At 46.9% G+C, this 13,380-nt stretch overlaps 1 protein-coding gene across 1 annotated transcript in view; it reads left to right on the forward strand.

Annotated features, from left to right (window-relative positions):
• The window catches only part of LOC127568037 (immunoglobulin gamma-1 heavy chain-like), a 76,783-nt gene that overhangs the window by 18,587 nt on the left and 44,816 nt on the right, over positions 1-13,380 (forward strand). Inside the window, exon 2 of the mRNA XM_052011286.1 lies at positions 12,256-12,618. Within this exon, the coding sequence (XP_051867246.1) occupies positions 12,256-12,618 (363 nt within the window). The remainder of the gene's footprint in view (positions 1-12,255; positions 12,619-13,380) is intronic.

The following is a 13,380-nucleotide window of genomic DNA, read 5'->3' on the forward strand; positions in this document are numbered from 1 at the left end:
ACGTATCAGCCTCCACCACCACCCCAGGCAGTGCATTCCATGCACCAACCACTCTCTGGGTGAAAAACCTCCCTTTGACATCGCCCTTGAACTTCCCACCCATTACCTTAAAGCCATGTCCTCTTGTTTTGAGCATTGGTGCCCTGGGAAGGAGGCGCTGGCTGCCCACTCTATCTATTCCTCTCAATATCTTGTACACCTCTATCATGTCTCCCCTCATCCTCCTTCTCTCCAATGAGTAAAGCCCTAGCTCCTTTAGTCTCTCCTCATAATCCATACTCTCTAATCCAGGCAGCATCCTGGTAAATCTCCTCTGCACCCTCTCCAACGCCTCCACATCCTTCCTATAATGAGGTGACCAGAACTGGACACAGTATTCTAAGTGTGGCCTAACCAGAGTTTCGTAAAGCTGCATCATCACTTTGTGGCTTTTAAACTCGATCCCACGACTTATGAAAACTAGTATCCCATAAGCTTTCTTAACTACCCTATCCACCTGTGAGGCAACTTTCAGTGATCTGTGGTTATGAACCCCCAGATCCCTCTGCTCCTCTACACTGCCCAGAATCCTGTAATTTACCTTGTACTCTGCCTTGGCGTTTGTCCTTCCAAAGTGTACCAGCTCACACTTCTCCAGATTGAAGTCCATCTGCCACTTGTCAGACCAGCTCTGCATCCTATCAATATCCATCTGCAAGCTTTGACAGCCCTCCACACTATCCACAACACCACTGATCTTCGTGTCATCTGCAAACTTGCTAACCCACCCTTCCACCCCCTCATCCAAGTCATTAATAAATATCACAAAAAGTAGAGGTCCCTGAACCGATCCCTGTGGGACACCACTAGTCACAGCCCTCCAATCCGAATGCACTCCCTCCACCACAACCCTCTACCTTCTATAGGCAAGCCAATTCTGAATCCACATGGCCAAGCATCCCTGGATCCTTTGGCCTCTAACCTTCTGAAGAAGTCTACCATGCGGAAACTTGTCAAACGCCTTACTAAAATCCATATACACCACATCCACTACACTACCCTCATCAATCTTCCTGGTCACCTCCTCAAAGAACCCTATCAGGCTTGTGAGGCAAGATCTTCCCTTCACAAAGCCACGCTGGCTGTCCCTAATCAGTCCATGAGTCTCTAAATGCTCATAGATCCTATCTCTTAGAACCCTTTCTAACAGCTTGCCCACCACAGACGTAAGGCTCACCGGCCTGTAATTCCCTGGACTATCCCTACTACCTCTTTTGAATAAGGGGACAACATTCACCACCCTCCAATTCTCCTGTACCATCCCCGTGGACAATGAGGACTCAAAGATCCTAACCAATGGTTCACTAATCTCCTCCCTTGCCTCACAAAGCAGCCTGGGGAATATTCCATCAGGCCCCGGGGACTTATCTGTCCTAATATTTTCTAACAGCTCCAACACATCCTCTCTCTTAATATCTACATAATCTAGAACATTACCCTCACCTACACTGTCCTCAGCCTCATCAAGACCCCTCTCCTTGGTGAATACTGAAGAGAAGTATTCATTGAGAACCTCACCCACTTCCACAGCTTCCAGGAACATCCTCCCACCTTTGTCTTTAATCGGACCTACCTTTACTCTAGCCGTCCTTCTGCTCTTCACGTATGAGAAAAAAGCCTTAGGATCCTCCTTAATCCTACTTACCAAAGCCTTTTCATGTCCCCTTCTCGCTTTCATCAGCCCCTTCTTAAGTTCCTTCCTGCTACTCTATATTCCTCACAAGCCCTGTCCGATCCTTGCTGCTTACACCTTATGTATGCTGCCTTCTTCTTCCTAACTGGTTGTTCCACCTCTCTTGTCACCCACGGTTCCTTCACCCTGCCATTCCTTTCCTGTCTCACCAGGACAAATTTATCCCTAACATCCTGCAAGAGATCCCTGAACATTGACTACATCTCCATAGTACATTTCCCTTCAAAAATGTCATCCCAATTTACACTCCCAGGTTCTCGCCTTATAGCCTCATAATTCGCCTTTCCCTAATTAAATATCTTCCCGTCCTCTTTGCTCCTATCCCTGTCCATGACAATTCTAAAGGTTATGGAGCAATGGTCACTGTCCCCCAAATGCTCACCCACCGATAGATCTGTCACCTGACCCGGTTCATTACCTAAAACTAGATCTAATATGGCATTCCCTTCAGTCAGCCTGTCAACATACTGCGTCAGGAATCCATCCTGGAAACACTTAACAAACTGCGCCCCGTCTAAACCTTTGGTACTAAGTAGGTGCCAATCAATATTTGGATAGTTGAAGTCTCCCATTATAATAACCCTGTTATTTTCGCATCTTTCCTAAAATTGCCTCCCAATCTGCTCCTCAGTATTCCTACTGCTACCGGGGGCCTATAGAATACTCCCAGGAGGGTAACTGCCCCTTTCTTGTTCCTAACTTCCACCCATATTGACTCTAGAGAGGATCCTTCTACATTATCCACCCTTTCTGCAGCTGTAATAGTGTCCCTGACCAGTATCGCCACCCATCCTCCTCTTCTCCCCCCCCTCCCTATCCCTTTTAAAACACTGAAAACCAGGAATATTCAATATCCATTCCTGCCCTGATGTCAGCCATGTCTCTGTCATAGCCACAATATCATAGTCCCATGTACTTAGCCAAGCTCTCAGTTCATCTCCCTTATTCCTGATGCTTCTCGCATTCAAGTAAATGCACTTTAGCCCATCCACCTTACTACTTTTATAGCCTGTACTCTGCTTCTCCTTCCTCAAAGCCTCTACCTGTCAGATCTGCCTTCTCCCCATCCCCTTCTTCTTCTGACCTACTCCTCTGGTTCACTTCCCCCTCACAATCTAGTTTAAACCCTCCTGAACCACCCTAGCAAGACTGGTCACAAGGATATTGGCCCCCCTCAGGTTCAGGTTTAATCTGTCCTCTCTGTACAGGTCCCACCTTCCCCAGAAGAGATCCCAATGATCCAGAAATCTAAAACTCCCTCCAGCACCAACTCCTCAGCCACACATTTATTTGCCATCTCCTTCTATTCCTACCTTCATTATCACGTGGCACTGGCAGCAATCCAGAGATTGCTACCCTCGAGGTCCTGTCCTTCAGCCTTCTGCCTAGCTCGCTAAACTCACTTTTCGGGACCTCATCCCTCTTCCCACTTATGTCGTTGGTACCAACATGAACCACGACTTCTGGCTGTTCTCCCTCCCACTCTAGAATCCTGTGGACCCCATCAGTGACATCCCAGACCCTGGCACCTGGGAGGCAACATACCATCCGGGATTCATGCTCACTGCCACAGAACATCCTATCTGTTTCCCTGACTATCGAGTCCCCTATCACTACTGCCTTCCTCTTCTCCTCCCTTCCCTTCTGAGCAGCAGGACTGGTCCCAGTGCCACAGACCTGGCAACTGCTGCTAGGCCCCGGCAGGTCATCTCCCTCAACAGCTTCCAAAGCGGGGAACCTGTTACTGAAGGGAACAGCCTCCGGGGTCCTCTGTACTATCTCCCTGTTCGTTTTCTTTTTCCTTTTCCCCGACAGTCACCATTCTGACTACTTCCTGGTCCCCAGAAGTACCTGCTCTAAGGGGGGTGACTGTCTCCCGATGCACAGTATTTGCATAACTCTCTCCCTCCCTAATGCTCTGACACAAAGATCGGTGGTGTTGTGAATAGTGTGGAGGGCTGTAGAAGCTTACAGAGGGATTTTGATAGGATGCAGAGCTGGGCTGACAAGTGGCAGATGGAGTTCAATCCGGAGAAGTGTGAGGTGGTACACTTTGGAAGGACAAACTCCAAGGCGGAGTACAAGGTAAATGGCAGGATTCTGGGCAGTGTAGAGGAGCAGAGGGATCTGGGGGTTCATATCCACAGATCACTGAAAGTTGCCTCACAGGTGGATAGGGTAGTTATGAGAGCTTATGGGATGTTAGCTTTCATAAGTCAGGGGATCAAGTTTAAGAGCCGCGAAGTGATGATGCAGCTTTACGAAACTCTGGTTAGGCCACACTTGGAGTACTGTGTCCAGTTCTGGTCGCCTCATTATAGGAAGGATGTGGAGGCGTTGGAGAGGGTGCAGAGGAGATTTACCAGGATGCTGCCTGGATTGGAGAGGTTGGATTATGGAGAGATTAAAGGAGCTAGGGCTTTACTCATTGGAGAGAAGGAGGATGAGGGGAGACATGATAGAGGTATACAAGATATTAAGAGGAATAGATAGAGTAGACAGCCAGTGCCTCTTTCCCAGGGCACCAATGCTCAATACAAGAGGACATGGCTTTAAGGTAATGGGTGGGAAGTTCAATGGAGATGTCAGAAGGAGGTTTTTCACCCAGTGTGGTTGGTGCATGGGATGCGCTGCCTGGGGTGGTGGTGGAGGCTGATACATTGGACACGTTCAAGAGATTGTTAGATAAGCATATGGAGGAATTTAAGTTAGAGGGATATGTGGGAGGAAGGGGTTAGATAGTCTGAGGTCTGGTTTGAAGGTCGGCACAACATGGTGGGCTGAAGGGCCTGTATTGTGCCGTATGGTTCTATGGTTCTGTGCAGTGTTCGAAGCTGTGACTCCAGCTCATCAATTGTGAGCAGAAGTTCCTCCAGCCTCCAGCACTTACTGCAGAAGTGGTCGCCGTGCACCAAAACAGGGTCCACTAGCTCCCACATCAAGCAGCTGCAGTACATCGCCATGTCCTCCATCTGGAACTATTCTTTCCCAACCTAGTGAGCTGGGGCTTTTCTCTTTGGAGAGATGGAGGATGAGAGGGGACGATAGAAGTGTACAAAATGATAAGAGGCATCGATCGAGTGGACAGTCAGAGACTTTTTCCCAGGGCGACAATGGCTAACACGAGGGGGCATAATTTTAAGGTGGTTGGAGGAAGGTGTAATGGGGATGTCAGGGGTAAATTTTTTACACAGAGAGTGGTGGGTGCGTGGAACGCACTGCCAGCAGAAGTTGTTGGGGCGGATACATTAGGGACATTTAAGAGACTCTTAGATAGACACATGAATGATTGAGAAATGGGGGGCTATGTGGGAGGGAAGAGTTAGCTAGATCTTAGAGCAGGATAAAATGTCGGCACAACATTATGGGCTGAAGGGCCTGTACTGTGCTGTAATTGTGTATGTTATGGATGGCAGGGAGGGTGGTCTTAGTCTACGGCTGGAAACTTGTGTGGAGCAATAGCAGATGAAAGTTAATACTGACAAATGCAGAGTAATGCAAATAAGCTTCGACATGCACAGTAAATGGAATGGCCCAAGGGAGTGTTGACAAACAGAGGGATCTTGGGGTACAAGTCCAGGGTAAGTTGGTTTTGTTATTGTCACATGTATCGAGGTACAATGAAAAAGTTGTCTTGCATATCATTCGTACAGGTCAATCCATTACACAGTGCATTGAGGTAGTACAGGGTAAAACAATAACAGAATACAGAATAAGGTGTTACACTTGCAGAGAAAGTGCAGTGCAGGCAGACAATAAGGTGCAAGGTCATAACGAGGTAGATTGTGAGCTCAAGAGTCCATCTAATCATACTAAAGGACTGTTCAATAGTCTTATAACAGCAGGGTAGAAGCTGTCCTTGAGGCTGGTGGTACGTGTTTTCAGGCTTTTGTACCTTCTGCCCGATGGGAGGGGGGAGGAGAGAGAATGTCCAGGGTGGGTGGAGTCTTTGATTATGTTGGCTGCTTATTATTATGAGAACATACAAACTCCTTACAGACAGCGGCCAGAATTGAACCTGGGTCACTGGCACTGTAATAGAGTTGAGCTAACCACTCCTGTAATGGGCTACAAAACAAAGTCAGGCAGTATTCTGTGGCAATAGCACATCCCTCCTCAATGAGCTTAATGCATACTATGCCCATTTTGAACAGAACAGCATTGAAATGCCCCAACAGCCTCCAACACACCTGTACCCACAGTTTCCACTGCAGACGTCAGATGAGCCTCCCTGAAAGTGAACCCGTGGATGGAATCCACAGCTGTGTCCTTAGATCAGCTGGTGCATCTATTGGCAGACATTTCCAACTTAACCCTACTCCAATCTGAGGTTTCTACTTGCTTCAAGGATACCACTGTCATGCCGGTACCAAAGAAAAATAAAGTAACGTGCCTTAATGACTGACACCCAGTGGCTCTGACATCCACTATCATGAAGTGCTTCGAGGGGATGGTCATGGCACACATCAACTCCAGCCTCCCAGACCTCAACCCACTGTAATCTGCCTACTGCTGAAACAGGTCCACAGCAGATACCATCTCCCTGGCACTTTACTGATCTCTGGAACATTTGGATAACAACGACGCCTATGTCACACTCCTATTTCTTGACTACAGCTTCACCTCCAATACCATATTCCCAAACAAACTCATCTCCAAACTCCTAGATCTAGGACTCAGCACCTCCCTCTGCAACTGGATCCTTGATTTCCTGACCAACAGACCGCAATCAGTGAGGATAGGCAGCAACACCTCCGGCACGATTATTCTCAACACTGGTGCCCCACAAGGCTGCGTCCTCAGCCCTCTACTCTACTCCCTGTGGACTCACGATTGTGTGGCCAGATTCTGCTCCAACTCCATTTACAGATTTGTAGATGACACCACTATAGTGAGCCAGATCTCAAACAATGATCAGATGGAGTGCAGGAAGGAGACAGAGAGCTTAGTGGCATGGTGTCATGTCAACAACCCTTCCCTCAGCATCAGCAAAAGAGTTGGTCATTGACTTCAGGAAGCGAAGTGGAGTATACGACCCTGTATGAATCAATGGCGTCAAGGTGAAGATGGTGACACGCTCCAAGTTCCTGTGGCTTGTCCTGGTCCAACCACATACGCACTATGGCCAAGAAAGTTCACCTCTACTTCCTCAGAAGACTAAGGAAATTTGGCATATCCCCAGTGACCCTCACCAATTATTACAGATGTACCATAGAGAGCAGTCTATGTAATGCATCATGGCTTGGTATGGCAACTGCTCAGCCCAAGAAGGTACAAAATTGCAGAGGGTTGTCAACGCAGCCCAGTCCATCACAAAATCCAGCCTTCCCTCCATACGTTTCTCACTGCCTCGGGAAAGCAGCCATCATAATCAAAGACACTCACACCAGTCATTCTCTCTTCTCCCCTCTTCCATTGAGCAGAAGATACAAAATCTTGAAAATGCCCACCAAGCTCAAAGACAGCTTCTACCCCACAGTTATAAGACTCTTGAATGGACCTTTTGTATGATAAAGATGAACTCTTGAACTCTCGATCTAACTTGCCATGGCCTTGCACCTTATTACCTGCCTGCACTGCACCTTCTCTGTACCTGTAACATTATATTCTGTATTCTGTTATTGCTTTTCCCATCCTCTGCTATACTTCAGCTGAAAATTTAGGGGCGGCACAATAGTGTAACGGTTAGCGTAACGCTATTACAGCACCGGTGACCCAGGTTCAATTCCAGCCACTGTCTGTAAGGAGTTTGTACGTTCTCCCCGTGTCTGCGTGGGGTTCCTCCGGGTGCTCTGGTTTCCACCCACATTCCAAAAAAAAGACATGCAGGTTAGGAGTCGTGGGCATGCTATATTGGCACCAGAAGTGTGGCAACACTTGCGGGCTGCCCCCAGAACGTTCTCCGTAATGCAATATGTGTTTCGATGTCCATGTGACTAAATAAATATCTATTTATCTACTACCCTGATGTACTTATGTTTGGAATGATCTGTCTGGATGGCATGTAAAACAAAGCCTTTCACTTTATCTTGGCACATGTGACAATAACAAATCAATTGCCAATTACCAGTGATCTTCTGTTCAGTTTAATTCTCTGAGAACAGTGAAAAAACTTGCATAGAGCTGGACCTGTGCATTTGTATTCAGTGTTTGTAGTTTTGTGCTGGCTACTCCGACCAAAGGATTGTTGGTTGGTTCAGAACAAAGTGAAAAAACTGACCTCAAGATGAAAACAATTAGACTACAAATTGATATTGAATGTGCCAAACAGAGCATAGAACATAGAACAGACAGCACAGGAACAGGCCCTTCGGCCCACAATGTTGTACTGAACTAATTAAATTAGAAACAAATGCCAAACTAAACTAGTCCCTTCTGCCTGCACAATGTCCATATCCCTCCATTTCCCTCACATTCATGTTATATCTAAAAGCCTCTTCTTTGAACTTACCCCCTTTCACCTCAAGTGTATGCCCTCTGGTATTGGACATTTCAACCCTGGGAAAAAGATACTGGCTGTCTACTCTATCAGATCTCCCATCTGCCATTCCAGAGAAAACAACCCAAGTTTGTCCAACTTCTCTTTATAGCACCTGCCCTCTAATCCAGGCAGCATCTTGATAAACCTCTTCTGCACCCTCTCCAAACCCTTAACATCCTTCTTATAATGGGGTGACCAGAACTGAATGCAATACTCCAAATGCAATCTAACTAATGTTTTATAAAGCTGAAACATAACTTCCCAACTCTTGAACTCAGTTCCTCAACTAATAAAGGCAAGCATGCCATATGCCTTCTTTACCGCTCTATCAACCTGTGCAGCCATTGTCAGGGAGCTATGGACTTGGACCCCATGATCCCTCTGCACATCAACGCTGTTAAGGGTCCGGCCATTAACAGTGCACTGTCTCTTTACATTGGGTCTCCCAAGGTGCAACACTTCACATTTGGTGGGTTAAACTCCATCTGCCATTTCTCTGCCCATATCTGCAACTGATCCACATCCCGCTGGATCCTTTGCCAGTCTTCTACACTATCCACAACACCACCAATCTCTGTATCATCTGCAAACTTACTAACCCACCCATCTGAGTTTTCATCCAGGTCATTTATATACATCACAAACAGCAGACGTCCCAGTACGGATCCCTGAGGAACACCACTAGTCACAGCCCTCCAGCTAGAATAAGTCCCATTGACTGCTACCCTCTCCTATGGGCAAGCCAATTCTGAATCCAAACTACGAAGTCACCGTGGATCTCATGCATCTTAATCTTCTGGATGAGCCTCCCATGAGGGACTATGTAAAACACCAACTGACATGTAGACAACACCCAAAGCTCTACTTTCATCAACCACCTTCGTCACCTCCTCAAAAAACTCAATCAAATTACTATGACACAACTTGACCTGCACAAAGCCATCCTGACTGTTCCTAATTAGGCTATGGTTTTCCAATTGCTCATAAATCCTATACCTAAGAATCCTCTCCAGTAACTTCCCTACCACTGACGCAAGACTCAAAGGTCTATAGTTACCAGAATTATACCTATTTCCCTTCTTGAATAATGGAACATTAGCTTCTCGCCAGTCCTCCAGGACCTCACCTGTGGCTAGAGAGGACATGAAGATATTGGTCAAGGCCCCAGCAATCTCATCTCTTGCCTCTCTCAATAACTTGGGGTATATCCCATTGGGCCCTAGGGACTTATCCACCTTAATGCTCATGAAGAGATCCAACACTACCTCCTCCTTTATCTCGAAATGCCCTCGCATATTAGCACGCTCCGCACTGATCTCCCCGTCCTCCACATCCTTCTCCTTGGTAAATACTGATGCAAAGTACTAATTTAGGACCTCACCCACATCCTCCGCCTCCAAGCACACAGTCCCTCCTTTATCCTTGAGTGCTTCTACCCGATCCCTTGGGTAAGACTGATCAAGGATAAAAGAGGAAACGTGCCTGGAGTCAGAAGAGGTTGGGGAGGTCCTTAATGAATACTTTGCTTCAGTGCTCGCCAGAGAGAGAGACTTTGATGTTTGTGAGGATGACGTACGACAGGCTGATACGCGAGGGTATGTCGACGTGAGGAAAGGGGATGTGCTGGAACTATTGAAAAACATTAGGATAGATAAGTCGCCGGGGCCGGACGGGATATATCCAAGGTTTTTACGGAAGTGAGGGAAGAGATTGTTGCACCTTTGGCGATGACCTTTGCGTCCTCACTGGCCGCAGGAGTAGTGCCAGATGATTGGAGGGCGGAAAATGTTGTTCCTTTGCTCAAGAAAGGGAGTAGGGATAACCCTGGGAATTACAGACCAGTGAGTCTGGAGAAGATTCTTAGAGACAAGATTAATTGACATTTGGAGAAGCATAGGCTGATTAGGGACAGTCAGCATGGCTTTGTGAGGGGCAGGTCGTGCCTCACGAGCCTGGTTGAATTCTTTGAGGATGTGACAAAGCACATTGATGAAGGTAGAGCAGTGGATGTGGTGTACATGGATTTTAGTAAGGTGTTTGATAAGGTTCCTCATGGAAGGCTTATTCAGAAAGTCAGGAGGCATGGGATCCAGTGAAACTTGGCTGTCTGGATTCAGAATTGGCTCGCCCATAGCACACAGAAGGTGGTGGTAGATGGAGCGTATTCTGCCTGGAGGTCAGTGACCACTGGTGTTCTGCAGGGATCTGTACTGGGGCCCCTGCTCTTTGTGACTTTTAAAAATGATTTGGATGAGGATGTGGAAGGGTGGGTTAGTAAGTTTGCTGATGATACAAAGGTTGGTGGTGTAGTGGATAGTGTAGAAGGTTGCTGTAGATTATAACAGGATATTGATAGAATGCAGAACTGGGCTGAGAAGTGGCAGATGGAGTTCAACCCGGAAAAATGTGAAGTGATACACTTCGGGAGATCGAATTTGAAGGCAGAATACAAGGTTAATGGTAGGAGTCCTGGCAGTGTGAAGGAACAGAAGGATCTTGGGGTTCACGTCCATAGATCCTTCAAGGTTGCCACACAGGTCAATAGGGTTGTTAAGAAGGTGTATGGAGTGTTGCCCTTCATTAGTGGGGGTATTTGAGTTCAAGAGCCGTGAGGTAATGTTGCAGCTCCATGGAACTCTGGTTAGACCACACTTGGAGTATTGTGTTCAGTTCTGGTCACCTCATTATAGGAAGGATGTGGAAGCTTTAGAGAGGATGCAGAGGAGATTTACCAGGATGCTGCCTGGATTGGAGAGCATGTCTTATGAGGATTATGAGGTTGAGTGAGCTAGGGCTTTCCTCTTTGGAGTGAAGGACGATGAGAGGCGACTTGACTGAAGTGTACAAGATGATAAGAGGCATAGATTGAGTGGATGGTCGGAGACTTTTTGCCAGGGTGACAATGGCTAACACCAGGGGGCATAATTTTAAGGTGATTGGAGGAAGATATAAGGGGGATGTCAGGGGTAATTCTTTGCACAGAGAGTGGCAGGTGCATGGAACACACTGCCGGCAGAGGTTGTGGGGGCAGATACATTAGGGACATTTAAGAGACTGTTAGATAACCACATGAATGATAGAGAAATGAGGGGTTATGTGAGAGGGAAGGGTTAGATAGATCTTAAAGCAGGATAAAATATCGGCACAACATTGTGGGCCAAAGGGCCTGTACTGTGCTGTAGTGTTCTATGTTCTATGTTCCAGTTATCCTCTTGCTCTTGATGTATGTATAGAATATCTTGAATTTCTCTTTAATCCTACTTGCCAAGGACTTTTCTTGGCCCCACCTGGCTCTCCTAATTCCCTTCTTGAGTTGGTTTCTGCGTTCTTTACAATCTTCAAGGGCTCTGTTTGATTTTACCTTCTTAAACCTTACATACGTTTCCTTTTTCTTCTTGACTAAATTCACCACATCTCTCGACATCAAGGTTCCCTGACCTTCCTTCTCACTGGAACATCCCTGTCCTGTACTCTGTGCAGTTGGTCTTCAAACACCTTCCACATCAGATGTGGTCTTACCCAAAAATCAGCTGTTCCCAATTAACTCTCCCTCGTTCATGCCTAATGTAATTTGCCCTGCTCCAATCTAATACTCTCCCGCAAGGTCCATACTTATCCTTATCTATAGCTATCTTAAAAACTTAAGGAGTTGTGTTCACTATTGCCTAAGTGTTCTCCCACTGAAAGGTTGGTCACCTGGCCAAGCTCGTTACCCAACACCAGGTCCAGTGCGCCCCCTGCTCTCATTGGACTATCTACATATTGATTTAAGAAACCCTTCTGGATGCACCTGACAAATTCTGTCTTGTCTAAATCTCTTGCACGAGAGTCTATATTCTATATGGGGGAAGTTGAAGTCACCCACTGCAACAACCCTGTTGTTTTTAAACCTTTCCCTAATCTCCCTGTATGTCTGTTCCTCAATGTCCTCTGAATATTCATAAATATCCAGGAGATTTTATGGTGTCTTTGGTTTCAAATTATCATCATTATTTTCGTGGTTCTTCATCTGTTCTGACCTTTGGTTGTTTACTGCCCACAGGTCTGAAGGCAACTACAGTCCTGATCCAATCGCCAGGAGTTGTGAAGGTGCGTGAAGGTGAAACGGTGCTGATACAGTGTGTCCTGAAGAGCAGCAATGTGCGAGACACTGTGGACAAATTCACTGTACACTGGTACAACTCACGCAATAAACTAAATCAAGAAGGAATAGTACTTAGTCTTTACGTTGATGGCGGTGTTTACAGGTTATGGGGTTTCTCTGATCGATTTCAGCTTTCTCGGAATGTCACCAGTAACAGCTACTCACTGACCATCAGCGACGTGAAGACCACGGACTCTGCCGATTACACCTGTGGAATTTGGGGGCATCTCTTTGGAAATGGAACCCGGCTGAATGTGACCAGTGAGTACTGTATATTGGTTCTATTTCCAATCCTGTCTCGGTATCAACGTCTCACGAGTAACCGTGATACCGTGTTTCAGTTTTACAGAAGCAGCCGTTGTAGGAAGTTTATACTGCAGAATGGAGAATAAAGTGTGGGCCAAACTTAATTATTTTAACTGAAGAATGTGGATGACTCTTCACTGCCTCCTGAGTTCAGGGGTAATTAGGGAGAGAGGATAAATGCCGGAGATGCCAGTGATGTCCGTGTCGCATGAATGGAAGAATGGAAGGTGGGGGATCATCCCTTGCACGGACTTTTAAGTGTTGAAGAGAAGGTGTAGCTATAGGATTGCAGATGCCACCTGATGAAAGCAGGACATTGACCGGGCTGCAGACGTATATAAACCAATGCATTATCAATACGATGCTGGGGGAGCTCAGCAGGCCAGGCAGCATCCGTGGGGAAAAGCAGGTGGTCAACACTTCGGGTCTGGACCCTTCCTCAGGACTGAAGATGGGAAAAGGGGAAGCCCGATATATAGGAGGGGAAAGCAGAGCAGTGAGAGGTGGAGAACAGAGGGGAGGCGGGGTGGGCACAGGGTGGTGACAGGTAGATGCAGGTGAGGGACAGTTATAGGCAGGTGTGGGGGAGGAGGGGAGAGCAGATCCACCGGGGGATGGGGCAAAGGTGGGGAGAGGAAAAAGAACAAAGGGTCAAAAAAAGAGAGAGGCTGGGGAAGGGGAGAGGAAGCACTGTGGGAGGGTGGAGGGTGGCAGGGT

The sequence above is a fragment of the Pristis pectinata genome, chromosome 3, assembly GCF_009764475.1.
Source record: "Pristis pectinata isolate sPriPec2 chromosome 3, sPriPec2.1.pri, whole genome shotgun sequence".
Lineage (NCBI taxonomy): Eukaryota > Metazoa > Chordata > Chondrichthyes > Rhinopristiformes > Pristidae > Pristis > Pristis pectinata.